A 19,589-nucleotide genomic window follows, 5' to 3' on the forward strand; every position below is an offset into this window, starting at 1 on the left:
TTATTTTATTTTTTTTCTTCTTTACACTGTTATCATTCCTATATATATTACAAACATCTAAGCTACTGTTTTGTTACCGTTTGTACCTTGTACCTATGTACAGTATACCTATTTGTTGAATATATGCAAGGAGGCCCCTTTACTTCCTTGATTTAATCCTAGCCTTCTATTTCTAGATCTATGATGATTATTAATCTGAGATCCTAGATCCTATTTCTCAACACTCCCCCTCAAGCTTGGAATGTATATATCATACAATCCTAGCTTGCTTGAAATTTTTTCAAATGAACTCGGGTCCAAGCCTTTGGTGAGGATATCCGCTAGTTGATCTTCACTCTTAACGTATGGTGTTTCTATTTCCTTTGCTTGAACTTTTTCTCTAATGAAGTGACAATCCACTTCTATATGTTTGGTTCGCTCGTGGAATACCGGATTCGATGCGATATGTCTTGCGGAGTTATTATCACAATACATCTTCATTGGTTGATCACAAGCAATGCCTATTTCTTTGAGTAGATGTTTTATCCAAGTTAATTCGCATGCGGTTGACGCCATGGCACGATATTCCGCCTCCGCGCTAGATCGTGCCACAACGTTTTGTTTCTTGCTTTTCCATGTGACTAAATTTCCGCCTACAAATGTGCAAAAGCCGGTAGTGGATTTTCTATCAAAACTTCCAGCCCAATCTGCATCGGAATAGCCACATATGATATTAGAATTATTGTTTTTCATCCAAATTTCCTTGCCGGGATTTTTCTTTAAATACCTTAAAATTCTATTTATTGCCTCTAGGTGTGGAGTTCTTGGTGAGTGCATGAATCTACTAATTTGGCTTACGGAAAAAGAAATATCCGGACGGGTGACCGTTAGATAAATTAGCTTTCCAACTAGCCTTTGAAATTGGTTTATGTCTTTAATTGGTTCACCATCCTCATCATTTAATTTATGCCGGTTATCAATTGGGGTAGAGATTGGTTTGCATCCTAATTTACCGGTTTCCTTTAAGAGGTCTAAAGTATACTTTCTTTGGGAGATGAAGAGTCCCAATTTTGAATGTGCTACCTCTATTCCTAGAAAATATTTTAAATATCCAAGGTCTTTGATGTCAAATTTTTCCTTTAATTGGCTTTTAACTCTTTTAATTTCTTCTACGTTATTTCCGGTAACTATAATATCATCTACATATACTAGTACAAGGGTTATATTTTCTCCATCATTTTTAATAAATAATGAATGATCGGCACTACAAATTTTAAACTTGTAAGAAATTAAATAAGAGCTAAGTTTTCCATACCATGCCCGTGGAGATTGCTTCAATCCATAAATCGATTTATTTAACCTACAAACTAAATTAGAATTGTTTTCCAATTTATGGCCGGGTGGTAGGTTCATATATACCTCTTCTTCAAGTGTTCCTTGAAGAAAGGCGTTTTTTACATCCATTTGGTACAAATTCCAATTGTTATTCGTCGCAATAGAAAATAAAATTCTAACGGTATTCATTTTAGCTACCGGGGCAAAGGTTTCATTGTAATCTATTCCATATGTTTGAGTATACCCTTTGGCAACTAATCTAGCCTTGTACCGTTCTATGGTACCATCACTATTATATTTGGTTTTGTATACCCATTTGCAACCAACGAGTTTTTTGTTTTTTGGTAATTGTACAATTACCCATGTCCCATTTTTTTCAAGAGCTCTTAGTTCTTCCTTCATGGCACCACACCATACCGGATCAATTATGGCTTCTTGGTAGTTATTTGGTTCTAGTGTTCTCTCAATGGAGGTGAGAAATGCATTATAAGAAGAAGAAATATTTTTATATGATATGAATTCTTGTATAGGGTATTGCACCGTATAGGTCTCATAGTCTCTAAGTCTAGTGGACGGTATTGGTGTTCTTATGGACCGTCTAACTTCTTGATTTTCTTCTATCTCATTATCATTGGTTTCAATATTTTCTATTGTTTCTTCAACAACACTTGTCTCAACCTCTTGGTCATTATCTTGTGTAACTAATTGGTCATTTACATGAGGTAGTACCGTTGGTTCCAAATTTATTTGGTCACTTGCATGTGGTGTCTCACTCATTTCCATTGTTTTGAAATATGGCTTATCTTCACAAAATATAACGTCTCTAGACGTAAATAATTTTTTTGTTATAGGATCATAACACTTATATCCCTTTTTAAATGAGGAATATCCCAAAAAATGGTTTTGGTTGACATATAGTCAAATTTATCTTTTCTTTTAATTTTTACAAAGCATACGCAACCAAATACTCTTAGATAATCAAAATTAATTTTTCGTTGGTAAAGGATTTCCATTGGACTTTTATTTTGTAAAATAACGCTTGGTAATCTATTTATTAAATGAGTGGCGCAAAGGATGGCATCCGACCAAAATTTTTTTGGAACATTATTTTGAAATAGTAATGCACGTGTCATTTCCAATAGATGTCTATTTTTTTTTTCCGACACTCCATTTTGCTCGGGAGTGTTTATGCAAGTAGTTTGATGTATGATTCCTTTTTCTTTAAAAAACATTGTGAAATTTTTGTTTACAAATTCCGTTCCATTATCTGATCTAAACATTTTAAGTTTTGCATCAAATTGATTTTCTATGAGACATAGAAATTCTTGAAAGCAATTGAAAACCTCATCTTTTGATTTTAATAAATACAACCAAGTAGTTCTAGAAAAATCATCAATAAATATAACAAAATATTTGAATCCATTATAAGAGTTAATTGGGGCCGGACCCCATACATCGGAGTGAACTAAATCAAACAATGCTTCACTTTTGCTATTTGAATGGAAAAAAGGAAGCTTTGTTTGTTTTGCCAACTTGCATATATCACAATTGACACAATTTGAAAATGAAAAATCTAGTGCACTATTTAAAATCTTGTTGGAAGGATGCCCAAGCCTCTTATGCCAAATGTCTTGGTTAATAGATTTAGCGGAAGCACAAACGTTTAATTCTTGTAAATTCAAGAGATAGTGTCCATTTTCAAGAAAACCTTCCCCAATCTTCCTCCCGGTTTTCCGGTCCTGAAAGATAACATTTTTATATGAGAAAATTACGTCACAATTAAACTCATATGTTAGTTTTTTTACGGAAATTAGATTTATAGGGAATGTATCAAGATATAGAACATTATGAATTTTTTTGTTAAAAATATCAATTTCTCCTACACCATTAATTTGTGCTTTCATACCGTTGGCCACTAATACAAATTGATTATTTTTTGCCATGTCTAAATTTGTAAGGTCTTTATTTCCAAACATATGGTCAGTGGCACCGCTATCTATAATTATTTGATTATACAAATTTAAATAATTTGAGTTAGAGACAATACCACAAGTGTTGTTTGAATTTTTCTTGGAGAACCACACAGAGAACTGCTCAAAAAACTGCTGCATCGGATCTGACCCGCTTGACCCGCCAGCGCCATCTGGGTTAGACCCTGGTTCACTTGAACCAATCATTTTTATTGGCCGGTTGGGTTCAGTTTGAGCAGAAAAACCCCCACGCGACTCAGTCCCTTTCTTTCTCTTCTTCCCTTCATTCCAGTCCGCCATTTTCACGTCTCCCCCTCCCCTCTTTGAATCCCACCACTTCGGCCTGAGATGTGGGTGAAGAAAATAGCATTTTTCGGCTTGGTGACCCTCCTTTTTGCAGTGAGAGCATCTATCTCCCTTGATACTTGATCGGTTTGAGTAATTTGGGAAGTTAGGGTTTTTTCCGAAATTGGGGTTTTTTGTGGCAAAGCTATGAGTCTCGTGTCCCTCGCTGCCACCGACTTGTGGACCACTCATAGCAAGCCGTCGGCTTTCTTCTTGCTCCACCATGGTGGTAATTTGAGCAAAGGAGGGAAGGGAAGTTGTTAAAAGAAGTTGTGATTTCACGGCTTCATAGCTTGGATTGAGACCCGCGAGATATTGGAAGATTTTATCTTCTTCTTCTCTCTGAATGGCTATTGGATCTGGTATGGGTGGCCGATAAACTCGAAGTTCATGCCATTTCTTTTGAAGAGCACCCAGGTACTCTATATTACTCCTTGACCCTTGTTGTTCTTGCTGGATTTCTAGTTTTAATCGATAAATGTGGGAATTGTTGTTTTGTCGGTCATACATCGTTTTTATGCCTTCCCACAGTGAGAAAGCTGTTTCATGGCCAAGGAATATTTCTGAAACACTCGGCTCCATGGATTGCATGATCCATGTCATGACTCTGTCATTCTTAGATTGCCACTGTTTTCTTGCCTTTTTTTCGGCCTCAGTTGCCTCATCTTTCTTTTTTGGAACCGGCTTTACAGACTCTCCTGTGATGAATTCTAAAACCTCTCTTCCACTGAGAGATAATCTTGCGGCACTTGCCCATGAGAGATAGTTTTGGCCGTTGAGCAATGAGTTTGTGAGTTTTGAGGTATTGGTGGCTTCTTTCGAATGCTGCCCCTCTGAAACCATCTCTTTGACGTGCTAGACTTCTGTTTATGGGTTTTGATTTTGCTTGTGTATATACCAGTTTTGCTGGTAAGAATTTGGAAGAGATTTTTTCGGTCACAGAGACTGATGCTCTGATACCATGTTGAATTTATGCAATTTCTGAGGAGAGATTATTTTGAGAAAATAATTATTTCATTTTTTTTTCTTCTTTACACTGTTACCATTCCTATATATATTACAAACATCTAAGCTACTGTTTTGTTACCGTTTGTACCTTGTACCTATGTACAGTATACCTATTTGTTGAATATATGGAAGGAGGCCCCTTTACTTCCTTGATTTAATCCTAGCCTTCTATTTCTAGATCTATGATGATTATTAATCTGAGATCCTAGATCCTATTTCTCAACAGGTATGCATGCTGATATGCCGATTGTACTCTCACAATAAAAGGATCATCTGCTTTGGCGCTGGAATTCAAATGGTACATACTCAGCTAACTATATATATATATATATATATATATATATATATATATATATATATATATATATTTATGACATTTGGTGGAAAGGTCTGATGGAGACACAATTTCATTTGGGGATTACAACGCAGCAATGATAACTAAATTTTTTGGATTTTTGGTGATTAGAGAGTGTATTTTAACCCATGATGTTATGGTCAAGAGGGGTATGATGTGTGATATGAGATGTTTTTAATGTGATCAATTTGACTATATATTCACTTGTTGGTTACTTGCTCCTATGTTCAAAGAGTTTGGAGAACAATGAATGCGTTACTAGATTGTCGTTTAATGTTGCTTGGAGACTCAATGCAATAGATATGTGGTAATTTTTGGAGGGTTGCTAGTAATATTGGAGTGATGAAAAAGAAAGAATGGGCGACATGCTTCCTTTACACGATATGGTTCTTATGATGGTAAAGAAATTAAACGATTTTCTGAGGAACTCATCTCACAGTGGAGTTAAGGATCAAAAATAAATTCTAGGTTAAATTTTGTAGAGAGGATGTCAAGTTTGATTTGCATTAGTGGCCAGGACATAGCTTACTATTTCTGGGTTTCACGTGGATGATGTGAATGTGTATCTTGTAATTTAATTTTTCTGTACGCTGACAGCAACTACCATGCTTCTCACAAAAAAAAAAAAAGAGAGAGAGAGAGAGAAAAAGAAGATAGTGGTTTGAATTTGTCTTTTAAAAGACACATTTTAATTATTGCACAGATATATTGATGAGTTCACAAATACATGACTTTGTGAACTGAGTTTATAGGAACAATGCGTTTTGCGGGATTCTTTTATCATGTATGTGCATACTAAAATGGTATTATATTTACATGCAGCAAAGCAACAGCACAGGGAAGAAACTTGTTTCCCTCTGGTGCAAAAATTGGAAGCCCTATAACTGACAAACAAAAGAATTAAAACAGTCAATGCAACCACCTTACGGAGGTGCTATTGGTGTTTTTTTTTATAGAAACAAAAACAGTTCATACAATAACCAATGGAATAGAAATTCCATCGTACAAAAAATCCTAATCAACTAAAGTAAACCCTATAATGGTCAGAAAACTGCCAACGATTATGGTACCTAACATAGAGCTTAGAGTAATAAGGCATATTACAAATCACAGATTAACAACAGACTAACATACTAACAACAATATCCAATAAACTACTAGAGTATGTAGAGCAAGCAGCCATAGTGTAACTGGCAAAGGAAGAAGAGCCAGGGTTAGAAGAATCAGAACCAGGCATCAATCTCAGCTCTGTCTTTCAGGTAATCCGAGAGATCCAACTCCTCTAAATTCAAGTCCTGGATCCTCCTCTGATCCCAGGAAGCTTAGGTGATATTAGTTTTATGAAGAAGGAGAAAGCGTTGGATATGAATAAACATGGTTTTAACACGACTGACCCTAACGTGCACAACTCTATGGATTAGGCCTAGTTATCAACAGATGGGCCGATGGCGCTTGTAATCGCTTGCTTTTTGAATGATATATTGTACTTGGAATTATCAAATTAATCTTTGAGTGCATAGGTCTAGCAAATTGGAAAACCTTGAATGTGTCCAATAATAAGTCATTTGCACAAATGTGTTGCCACGAGTGTTTAGTACAAAAAATCGGTTGGGAACCAACACGATACAATTTAATAGCAGTCTGAATTTCACTTTTTTTAACATGCCGACATTCAAGGAACTGATATTCGTTTTAAATAACAAGTATTGAAACTACCTAAGAATAGGTTTCCTTAGTACATTCATACGAAGCTAGAAGGGTACTCCTTAATTAATTTCTACACCTTTGTGAAACTAAAATTAGCATAACTAAATTTAAATAGTTCTTCTTAAGAAGATCTGTACTTATCGGATTTAAATAATATTTTACTTCCTTGTTCAATTCATTGCATTATTTTCGAAGTTCCAATGTTCCACATACCAAAAAATAACTGGGCTCCAAATATATAAACTTCTTATTAATAAGCAAAAAAAAAACATTTGCTCGAAATAGTTCCACAAATTTCGCATCCCTGCTAGATGCTAAGTAGACAGTACACAGTAGCATATATTATTATCTGTCAATTACGATTTGGAGATAAAACGGGACAAAATTAGGAAAGCGAGAAATAGACTAGCTAGTTTCTCGAAGGTGACCTCCAATGAGAGCAGAGAGAAGCAGATTCACGGGGCCATGCACAAGCCTATACCATTTTTGTGTTATGCTCTGTGTAGCGGGTAAAGCACCACATTTTGTCTTTCACATGAATAAAACGTCTTCTTTTCTTTCTTTTTAATTTAAATTGAACAAAAAATATTATATTATTAAAAAAAAATTAATGAAGCCTGATACTTCAAAGTAGGATGTGCATTAATTATAAGTTCATTAATTGAATCACAAAATGAAAATTGAAAACTTATTATTTCAGAAATTCTTAATATATATGATTACACACTACACCTGCACACGTACTTGTGCAATTTTTTCATAAACAAAATATTAATGAGTAAACTACACAATTCATTCGTCATGTTGATCAATTTGATAATTAGACAGGAAATAAAACTCTACTCACCTATATATACTATAATGTGTACATACGGTATTAAATCTTTAAACCTTTACCCTTCAAACAAAAAAAATCTATAAACCTTTGCCCTTCAAAAAAAAAAATCTATAAACCTTACTTAAAATTGAAATAACTCCCATTCCACACAGATTGCTACACAATGACTGCATCAAAGGATCACAAATTCGCTGTTCTCGAGATACGGGACTTCTGGCAGCGACTCATAATAAAATAGTTTATGTTTTAGGATTTAAATTAAAATAGTTCAGGATTGGTCCAATCCGATCCGATATAAATGTCATTAATCTTTATAACTTGTAACCTTAAAAAAAACACTTGTCTAAATATAAAACTAGCTTTACCCAAAATCTGATTATTCTTCTATTTATACGGAAGTATTGGAGAAAATATTGATCCAACTTGTATTAGGTCTGAGTCTGACCCGACCTAAAGTTACCCCTGGCCCTGTCAACGAGAAACCCTAGGCTCCTCTCATTCCTCTCTAAATCCTCATATAAAGCAACAATCGCTCTGCTGTCTCTCTATAACCCTTTGTCATCTTACTTCTTCCTTTGACGTCATATCTTTCTTTTCCAATACATATCTTTCTAAACTCTAGTTTGCATTCCATTACTCTAACTCTCTAAGAGAAAAATGGGGAGAAATAAGGTTCCCATAAAAAGGATAGCGGATAAAACCACCCGTCAGGTCACCTTCTCGAAACGACGCTCCGGCCTCATCAAGAAGGCATATGAGCTCTCAGTTTTATGTGATATTGATGTTGCACTCATCATGTTTTCTCCTTCTGGCAAGTTAAGCAACTTCTCGCGTCCTCGGAGGTACTAATTATTCATTATTCTTTGAAAACATGATTCATCATCTTCACATTTTTGCTGTTGTGTGCGTTGTGCAATCTTCAGCATAAAGCTCTAACTGAATTTTTTTTCTCAAGACATATTGAAGCAATATTTTTTTAAGTATTTATGCTTCTGTAATTCCAGTAATATTCAAATAAAGTATTGCAATTAATTAGTTTAATTGTCAGTATAATACTTTTACGTGATGGGATTCTTTTTTTATGTATTATGTTTTCCTTTGATACTTGCAAGAGGCTTGTAAACCTGGTATTTCTAGCAACTATGTTATTGTCAATATTTTGTTGCATTAGTTACATAATACAATATCCAGGTTTAGGCGGTCTGATCCAGAGAAGCTGTACTAATAGTTTTAAGTTATATATGCTATAGGATTGAGGATGTACTGATCAGATATCTTAGATATGAAGAACAAGAGAAGAAAGCTGAGGAACAACTAAAGGAACAACTAAAGGACAGAAAGTACAATTTTAACAAAATTTTACATTATTTTATTGTTTTCTGAAAATTGTTTTAAATTTTATTATTAAACATTTGTTTGTTTGGTTTGTTTTATGGCTTTTTTTTATTTTTTTGGATGGTACTTAGAGATGGAGTTTACAGTGGGGTTATCCCAAACAAAGAGGTAATTAAGATTTGTTTATTTTGTATTCCATACATCTTGCATAATTAAGTGAATTACAACATAATGATTTTTTTTTTATATATATACAACCAAGTAGCTAGTACTTCAATGCATTATTTCATGTTTTAAGAAATATTTTATTGTGACCTTGTAAATGTTTTTTTTTTTAATGATAATACATGAGTATTATTTTACTGTCATGATGGTGCCTATCAATTAATCCATGTTATGAGGCTATATGTATATTTTCGATCAATAGATAGATTGTTACAAAACCACCAATGACTTTAATGATATATAATATTTAAAAAACCAATAATTAATTTATAATTTCATAAATAAATAAACAGTTTTTCTCTCATAAGAGATATTTCAATTCTATCAATGCAGCATCTGATTTCAATACTGGAGGAACTCAAAGCTCAAGCAGACAAAGTTACACAAGCATCCAGGTATATATGCCCCGTACTTTTTTAAAACTTTCTTCTCAACAAAAATATATCCAAAGCCATGAAATACACTATAACATTAATTATTGGCGACATTCAAAATATTCGTTAATAAAATCTATGCGTATTATAAAAAAAAAGTCAAACATAGGTTATAATGTTAGTTATTATATCTCATTTTTATGACTTCTTTTAATAATTTAACGCATAATATAAATTTTTCAGGTTTTGTTTTCTTTTCAAGGCTGTTTTTTTTTCCTTCCAATTAATTATATCTTTTCAATTATATATGATCAGAATTAATTGCATTTAATTATTTACTTTCAACTTTAAATTAAAGTATTTGTTTTAATATTCAGTAGTAATCAAGCAAGCTCAACTTCCAATTTGTCTGAAAGCAACGGGGATTCGAGGATAAAGGTATATGCTCTATTACAAATGTTATTTCTCCTACCAGGGAGCATAAAATGAGACATGATCGAATTATATCTTTTTTATAATTTCTTTATCACACCACAATATAAAACCTGTTATAATCATACTGTAGAGTTTATAGACCTGAAAAATAATCACAACCAATTGAAAAGGAAAAAGAACAAAAAACTGCAAAGATAATAAACACTACAAAATTCTTTACGCATTATTAAAATTGTAAAGAGACAAGCCATACACCAACTAATAATATTTATTCTTTATGACATACATGAATATTTTTGTAGGATCGTAATGAAGAGGTGATGAATTTACATGGCAGATATGAAGATTTGAAAGGCATTATGAGGTTAGTTGCTACTTCATTAGTGTGATATAAAATAAATTCACTTGTCTTAATATATGCAATGTTAGATATAGCGATTTAATAAGTCAACTTTTGGCCTCGCAAGAGAACAAAGTGTTGAAAATTGTATGCACAATTCATTAATGAGGGCTATAAAATTAACAAAATTTTGTAAATCAAAATTCTGAAAAATAAATCAGATAAATTATAACAAAAATAAATAAATTCGAGACAAACCTGGATTATCAGTGGTCATGCAATTGAGTCCTCGATCGACTACACTAAAAAAATGACAATCTTTTATTTTCTAAGGATCTTATTTGGTGACATGCGAAAACGTGAGACAATCCAAGAGCTTGATCAACGTGAGTGGAGGTTGATGCAAGTCCGCAATCAAATTTCTGATAGAAAGGTAAACGATTAATAATTATTGTTGAATTATTTTATACAGAGTTGATGTTGCATTAGAAAAGTCTTAATTCTTTGTATTGTATTTGTCAATGTTTTAAAATTTTCATAATGGGTTGACAATTAATTGTTCCAACAAGCCTTAAAAGAATTAAGTATATTTTTTTCAGTTTTTTCTATTCTTTTATGTCATGTTTTTGCAATTTGAGCTGAGATTTTACATTTATTAATTAGTCACGAATTGTGCTATACACTAGGACAGATAGTTTTATGTTTATGCTATAATGCATGTGTACAGTCAAATGACGAAAAAAATATTGTCAGACCAATTGATTTGGCATTTTAATTATCAATATATATACTCAACCAAAACTAAAGCAATTAGCTAACACTGAAATTTTTTTTGTATGTCAGAAGCAATTGATAAGAAATTCATCAAAAATGAATGCATCAGTGTTTCCACCATCGGTACGTTATTTATATTGCTTAATGTTGTAATGCATTCAATTCATGTATGATATTAATTTCGAGATTATTCATTGAGATTATGCATGTAGGACTTTGAACCTACATTATTTTGAGCAAAATCAAAAGAGAGTTAGACACCAAATAAAAACATCTCTTCTCATATCACAGAAAGTGTAATGATCTTTACTAACAATAATATGTAATACTCTCTAAAATGGTATGTAGGTGCTACCTCAAAACAGTACATTGCTGCCAACAACCCAAGGAAAAGTGCAAATGCAGCCATACCAAGAAGGAATTTCTTCTTCATTCGTGCAACATAAATCTGTATTCCGCCAACAGACAAAGGCAGACAAAGAAAAAATCTTTTTGCAACCACCATTTGAAGGAAATATTGGTATGAAGTTGGAAAGGAGGCAATCGAATTGGAATAGTCAGAATGAAGTGTCTAAATATCAAAAGTATGTTTCCCTACCATCACCGTATGCAACATATAAAGTTGAATTTGATCCATTTGTACTGCATATCAATTTCATTAATTATATTTAGATCATGAATATCTCAAATGATACAAGTTTTACTAATACCGATCTTGCCTAATATGAACTTTTTTGTATTCTTATTTGTTAGTCCAACATTGCACTTCAATAATAGAGTTATGACAGAAATAAACAATCCAATGCGACATCCAATTGCTTATGAGAGAACTCAAGTCAATTCAGGGCAGCAGACTTGGCGAACAACCGGTAGTTCTACTACTACTAGCACCCAATCTTTGGCCACATTCCCACCGTTACCAATGTTTCAGGTACGAAACAACTAACAATCATTTAAACTGTTTACCATATTAATATCTACTATTAATATTTCACGGATTGGAAAGATTTGAAGAACAAGTTCCGTAATTTTCGTGTTGGAATTAAAATATTTTGTAAATCATTAAATTAGAAAAATAGAAAACACAAGTCCAGCAATAAATTTATTCTCATCTAATACATATACTCTTTTTACTGTATTCCAATCTACGAAAAACTCAACCTACAAAAAACTAGTCATATCATTATTCATGATGTTTTTTTTTTTCCCATTTTTCAATAGCAATCTCTTGAAGATGGTGACAATCAGTACTTCAGCAAGTCAACTGTAGATGTTAAGACTCCTTATTGGCCAGAGCCAAAACCATTTTAATTAGGGCCTGGAAAAAGAAAAAAAAATATAGTTATTATTTTAAGTATTATCTTGTTGAAATTAATGTTTTTGGACATAGGAAAAAAAAATTAAATGGATCAATTAGTCAAATGGTTAGATGAATGTATTTGGTATTTTTAGATATATTAATTGTTTATGTTTTCAAGGGTCATGTTGGAGAGTGCAATTCATACACTTGGTATTTGTGTTGTATTTAATTATATTTATGTTCTTGGGTTTGTAAAAGGTCACCATATTGCCAATAAATATGAGGTATGTCATTTGTATGAGTACCTCAACATATAATAGAATAAAATTTATGCATAAGAGTTCTTCTCTTTTATCTCTCTCTTCCACTAAATATAAAATATAAAACAAAATAACAAAAGGCCATGAATAGGCCAACATTATCATATGATTATTTTCGGGAAAGGCTAGCGTGCTATTTGGAGCATAGTGACGCATTGTGCTATCTTTCTCAAAAATATATTTAATAGACTTCAAACAACGAATTCAAGCCGTTGAAACCAATATACTCATGAGAGATGCATTTACCAATATACTTGTGTCAATTCTAAATTTCAAATATTTGTTTATAAATATCTCATTATATATATATACTTTATCTCAACTAAATATATTTTCGCATAATATTACATTACCCATGAAACAAATCCGATGCAGGAAGTAGTTGCATGGTTAGGAGTGTGGGCCCCATAGAGTATTTGCAAGGATAGAGTAGTGAGTAGTTGCATGGGTAATTAACCTACTAGTTGCATGGGTAAAGAAGGTGGGCCCCACCTGGTTATTTGCAAGGATATCATTTGGACCTTTTGCATGGAATGTATTACCCCATATTTTTATTGATTTTTCGATGCAAAAAGTTGTCATTCCAAAAAAAAAAAATTCAGACCCAATTCTATAATTCACCCCATACCAATTTCATACCAACCCATAGCAAACGAAGAAATCTTTTACATTACACATTCAAAAATAATAAGAACAACAACATAATAAAACATAGAGAGTAACATTTTAATTATCATTAATCTTTATAGTAAATTCAAGTTTTCCTTGAAACAACAGACCAAAAAAGATTGCAACCACATAATTATAAATAACTTGTTTCTATAACCATCTCTAAAAAAATCTACAAATATAGGCAACCTTTTATAGCTGCAAGATACTATTTTTATGTGATAATGGTTTACAACACCCCATTATCACAAAAGGGCTGGTGGTTCAGCCTTTCTTCCCCGAACCACTCAATGTCAGCACCTAGACATATTGCCACCTTTTTTTCAGATTGCGCATTGAGGAGTGCTTGGAAAGTTCATCCCCATTTGATTCGATAAAATCCGCACCTAGACCCTACATATACAATATTAGCATAGAATGGAAGTTAATATTGATAATACATTGTAGAAACACTTGAAAAGTATTAAAATAAGTACTAGTAATCGTGCCCGTGCACAGCAACGGGAGCAAATTATGTAGTATAAATCATTAAGCTCCTTAATAAGGAGGAGAGATAATTTAAATCAAATTTGTAGTTAAAAATAGTTAAATATTATTTTTATCTACAAGATAACACATGTGAACTCTAGTGTAGTGGTAAGAATTTTGACACCAATAGAACCCAACTGGGTTCAAATCCCGCCTTCAGCAAAAAAAAAGAAAAAGGGTGCGCGGTGCACAGGCTCGGTCCGCAGGTGCCGTGCGTGGTCCAGAGGCGCGTTCCACGGGTGCGGCGCGCGGTCTACAGGCACTAGGATCATATGCGGCGCGGCACTGGGATCATATGCGGCGCGACCAGTGCATACTTAAGTGTTGAAGCTCATAATTTGGAAAATTCATCTATGTGCGATCTGGAAATTCAACGGCTGAGCATCATTCCGAAAAAAAAATAGTAAATCAGAACCCTTGCAGGATCTAGACATTAAGCTCCTTAATAAGGAGGAGAGATAATAAGTATATCTTCATAACCTAGGCCCTACTCATAAAAATCAGTTTATCTTCATAAAATAGGATTAAATGGTAAAATAAGTATATTTTTATTCTCATTTTATCTTCATAACATAGGACTAATTGATCGATAATTATCAGTTTATCTTCATGCATCTAGCTATAACATATTTTTAAGTATGATACCTAAAGATCCACAAACAAGGAAATTTCATAATACAACCTATGTTCTAAAAAAAAATAAGGTTCCAACTATTGATATGATACCTGAGAGATGGCCAGCGATATTCTTGAAGCTCCTTAATGAGGTTGAGGTAGGGTTGTGTAACATCTCAATTTTTGAAAATGAGAATTTTATTTGGCATGAAGTAAAATAAGTAATTGAATTTTTTTTTCTCAAATATGGTAACATGTTTAGACTTGTCTTGAAATTTTGGTAAATAAAAATGAACAACTATATTAGCCATTATTTGATTCTAAATTTACATAAAAAAATTTTGTATGAATTTAGTTTGAAATTATTGGAAATACGAAAATATGAAAATATTGAGACATATTTAAATTGGCATTATGGGTTGATATACTAATTACATAGGTCTTACATTTTATTTTATTTTGAGTCATATATTTATTATAAAAAACAAATTTAGTCTAACTTGAGATATTTAAAATTCATAGTATTTTACTGTCTAAGTTTTATTTCCGAAAAATATGAGATGCTCAATGCAAATTAATAAACTACTCACTAAATAAAGAGTAATTAAATAAATTTCTTATAATGTTAACTTTGCATATGGGGACACATGTCAGCTCTTCTTATCCCCACATAGGAAACTTCATCTAACTCCACTAAAAAAAGGATTTAACACTAATATCTCCACCAATGTTCCTCTGTCCACCCATCTCATTTATGTCTATCTCTTTACATTTTTTTCCCCTCTTGATACATGGATTGAAATTGAGCGAAATTGTAAAAAAATTGAGAGTAGTTCTAGCACGGTAAAGCAGGGGCAAGAAGAATAGTGGTGTGTGCTTTAGACTTCTTGACACTAGATGTTGACTCATGCTAATTTTCATTTCCTTTATTCCTTTTATTTGCTAGAACTAAAGCTTGGCTCCTATTAATGGTGCTTTACTATTAATTCTAGGGATCAACTAACAGTCCCCTAAATGTCCTCCTAACTAACTGATATATATATAAAGTACGATAGGGACCACTAACTATATAGGAGACTACTAACTACTTAGGGGACCACCTATATTTGAAAAAAATTACAACTGGCATGTGCATGTATGTATACTTATATGTGCAAGTATTACCATATAATATATTAAGTATTCATACCTAAAACATTAAGTATTAAAAATAAAAACTGGACATCAACTTTTTTTGTACACCCATCTTTTACACGTTTTTAGAAGCGGATTTTTTTTGTTCATATAATATCATCAATATTTCTAACAATTTGTGAGAAATTTTGCGAATTTAAAACTACAAACATCTTCTACATAATTTTCTCTTTCAAATGAGATTCATGATGAAGTACTTTCGGGTTCTTCGTCATTCAAGTATTCATACCATAGTGTGAAAATATTCATATCTTGTCAAGTATTCTTCTTTAAAATGCCGAGTATTCATACTTACTCAGTAAAGTGTGAATATTTATGTTGTAAATTATTTTTGGGAAACCGACAGATGTGTCTTTGGCATTAACTACCTGGGGGATCACTACTGACTTTGGGGGGCCACAAACGTCGCTTGAAAGCGATTACAATAGGGACAACATGCAGAAAACCAAGGACAAGCGGATGCATAATAACTATCTTATGTGTCGGCGTTGTAATTATTGTAAACATTCATTTTTAAAATATCAAGTATTCATACTTACACAATAAAGTGTGAATTTTTATATTGTAAAATATTTGTGAAAAATTCCTAAATGTGCTTCGTGAATTAACTACCTGGTTGGACTACCACTACACAATCACCAGTACGGTAGTTTTTGTAATATGAATTGTTTACATATGACATTTATATTTCCAAAAAATATATATAACACATTAAGTGTTCATACTTACACATTGAAGTTGAATTGTTATGTTGTAATGTAACTTAAATCAATTAATTTGTTTGGTACTTGAACATATTGATAGGTACCCAGAAAAATATTCATACTAATAATTGAAGTATGAATTGTTACATTGTAATGTATCTTAATATAACATTTTTTAAAATTGATGATATTCAGGCTATTAATATATGAAATGGTAAATAACAATAGTTAAGACAACAAGTATTCATATCTAGTTGGTCAAATTTTGTTGTTACTGTGATGCATATGTTTTTACTAATTTTTAAGACATGAAGTATTCATATCTACTTGTACAAATTTTGGTGTTACTGTGATGCATATGTTTTACCAATAGTTAATACATGAAGTATTCATATCTAGTCATTTATGTTATTATTTTTTTCATACATTATTTAATTTATTGATATCTAAAACACTTAGTATTCCTACTTAAGCGTGAAGATGTGTATTGTTATTTATAGATAATAGCAATCATATTAACAATTGTATACATACCTATGAATTTATGTACAAATATTAATGTTAAAAAGAAACTTTAATAAACCTCAACCATCTCCAATATTTATCAACAAATTTGTACATGTTGGTAATAAACACCTAGACGCTCCCAGTACCTATCAATACATTTACACTTTACAATATAAATATTTACACTTTACTTATTAAGTATGAATACTCGGCATTTTAAAGAAGAATACTTGACAAGATATGAATATTTGCACACTGAGGTATGAATACTTGAACGACGAAGAACCCGAAAGTACATCATCATGGATCTCATTTGAAAGAGAAAATTACGCAGAAGTTGTTTGTGATTTTAGATTCACAAAATTTATCACAGATCATTAGAAATATTGATGAGATTAAACGGACAAGAAAAACCCACTTCTAAAAATGTACAAAAGATGAGAGTGCAAAATAAAGTTAATGTCCAGTTTTTATTTTTAATACTTAATGTATTAGGTATGAATACTTAATATATTATATGGTAATACTTGCGCGTATAAATATCCATGCATGTGTGCGCCAGTTGTAATTTTTTTCAAATATAAGTGGTCTCCTAAGTAGTTAGTACTCCCCCCATGTAATTAGTGGTCCCCCATCGTACTTTATTCATTAGTTAGTTAGGGTGACATTTAGGGGATAGATTCAAGGGGGACAATATCTTTACTCTTAATTCTATTGTGAGTCAAACTTTAATTTGTGATTGTTTATGAGTTAGTATGAGACTTATTGTGAAGAAATTTTAAAGAATCTTTGAGTTTGAAATTAAAACAGTTTATGGTCAAAATTTCAAAATTTGAAAAAAAAAAAGTTTACAAAGTACTTTTTTGTTATTAGAGTATACATCATTTCTTACTTCTTCATTTTTAAAATTAAATATGTATTTATTTGTAATTAGACGAAACGTCGATCGTAACGCTGCACTAAATTTGTAGTTCACACGCATAAAAAAATATAGTTAAAACTGATAAAATATGACCCTAATCCAAAAACTCGCCGACCAAATGATTCTTGCTTCAAGCATAATCTAAAGCCTTGATGACCTAAAAAAATCGACTTTATTGGACCCAACTTGTGACTCAACAATAACTCGATACGCCCGACGTTTGTGTAATCAATCTAAATACCCCGTCTGACCAGACATGAAATTTGGATGGTTCGTAACGAGGCCCGTTGTATCTCGGTCCCTACAATGCTCCAAAGAAACTGGTTTATTAATTCCGTCTCTTCTGTGAGCTGATCTGTTTTTTGATGATTTAATTTTTTATTTTAAGAATAAATTCTTTCCAGGAAAAAAAATTGATTGTAATTAAGTTCCCCTGTCATAAATTTAATTCTTTTTGTACCCTTGATTATAAAAAAAGCGGGCCGCCAGCCCATAGAGTAAAAGTCGCATCTCTCAAATACTACATTTAGTTTCTCAGCAGTCCGAGAGCCAAGCAGGTGCAATATTAATTATTGATTTTTCACTAAAGACCATCTGACAATGGCAATTTACGAACTGCAAAAATCAGACAATGTAGAAAATCTTTGAAACCAGCACCTCACACATCAACATTTAGTTCAAGAATGCAAAAATATAGCATTGGCACCGACAAATATAGCAAAGAGAGAGTTTAGAAAGATTCAAAAACAAGCTCAGACGAAGTGATTGCCCTTATAGTCATGATTATATATCAGAGTTCACATGAAGTCCGAAATGGGGAAAAGGGAATCAATGCATCACATAAAATCATTTATCAAGCAAAAAAAAAATTCTGAACCCATATTCTCTAATGGTAAAGAACTAGTACCGTAGTACCAATCACAGGCATCTCACATATATTGAAACAGTAAAATTTCATATACTCTCACCAAATTAAGCTCGTAACAAATTACATTTCTAAGTTGAGGTAAATCCTGTGAATTTGGAATAAGCAATTAAGCCGTTTTATATAGTAAATTAATTTGTTGATCGATTATTGAATTTATTGTAGATTTGTTTTGCGATCCCCATAGATAGATTATGCATAAATTTAGATGTACTAAATTGATAAGGAATCATCATTCCTGTGTGAAAATTAGGCATGCGACAATCTATTTGCTCCGCTTATTTAGCTCTCATCCTCTATATATTGCCTCCTCTCCCTCTTTTATTTCATCAACGCGTACATTTCATTTTCTATATTTCTGTAATCCATTTCAAAACACCCAAAAATTTTGCTACATGAATATTCAGGAGGGACAGAGAATGACCCACAACAAATTGTCTATTAAAAAAGATGCTCTGATCTCCTAAAAAGACCTACGTGATTTTGGTCTTGAGTGACATTGATTGTGTGCTAACTGCTTTTCTCTTATACTGGCAAATTGACCCATTTATCTACGTTTGGATGCACTAGAGAATAGCTAGAATAGCTACTGTTGAGAATAGTAGGTTAAGAATAGCTACTATTTAAGAATAGCGCTAACTCAAAGCTATTCGAAATATTGTTTGGATTGAACATTTAGAATAGCGAGAACAACAATTGAACATTTGAGAGAGTATGTTTGCTATTCCAACTTTTTGTAGGAATAGCGAGAACAACACTATTCTCGCTGTTCCTCAATATGTTTGAATGGATCGGAACAACACTATTCTCGTTGTTCTCGTTATTCTCGCTATTCTCGATACATAACTTCTTAAACTTTCCTTTATTGATTACCATTGTGGATTT

General features: G+C 32.4%; 1 protein-coding gene and 1 long non-coding RNA gene across 2 annotated transcripts in view; both read left to right on the forward strand.

Moving 5' to 3' along the window:
- Positions 1-8,075: 8,075 nt before the first annotated feature.
- On the forward strand, positions 8,076-9,647 carry LOC144546619 (agamous-like MADS-box protein AGL104). The gene is made up of 5 exons (XM_078295160.1): positions 8,076-8,379; positions 8,788-8,877; positions 9,004-9,040; positions 9,431-9,492; positions 9,641-9,647. The coding sequence occupies exons 1-5, from the start codon at positions 8,195-8,197 to the stop codon at positions 9,645-9,647; spliced, it is 381 nt and encodes a 126-aa protein (XP_078151286.1). The 5' UTR covers positions 8,076-8,194.
- A 1,526-nt stretch (positions 9,648-11,173) lies between these two features.
- Positions 11,174-19,589, forward strand: part of LOC144547060 (uncharacterized) — a 32,751-nt gene continuing 24,335 nt past the window's right edge. The window contains exon 1 of the long non-coding RNA XR_013508982.1: positions 11,174-11,470. This is a non-coding gene — a long non-coding RNA (uncharacterized LOC144547060). The remainder of the gene's footprint in view (positions 11,471-19,589) is intronic.

The sequence above is a fragment of the Carex rostrata genome, chromosome 30, assembly GCF_964058835.1.
Source record: "Carex rostrata chromosome 30, lpCarRost1.2, whole genome shotgun sequence".
Lineage (NCBI taxonomy): Eukaryota > Viridiplantae > Streptophyta > Magnoliopsida > Poales > Cyperaceae > Carex > Carex rostrata.

Bases quoted from the DNA above. Each gene is read 5' to 3' on its own strand.
- LOC144546619 (XM_078295160.1), top strand. From the start codon at position 8,195: ATGGGGAGAAATAAGGTTCCCATAAAAAGGATAGCGGATAAAACCACC. The intron at 8,878-9,003 runs GTACAATTTTAA...GATGGTACTTAG, and splicing joins GAACAACTAAAGGACAGAAA to AGATGGAGTTTACAGTGGGG. The intron at 9,041-9,430 runs GTAATTAAGATT...CTATCAATGCAG, and splicing joins GGGTTATCCCAAACAAAGAG to CATCTGATTTCAATACTGGA.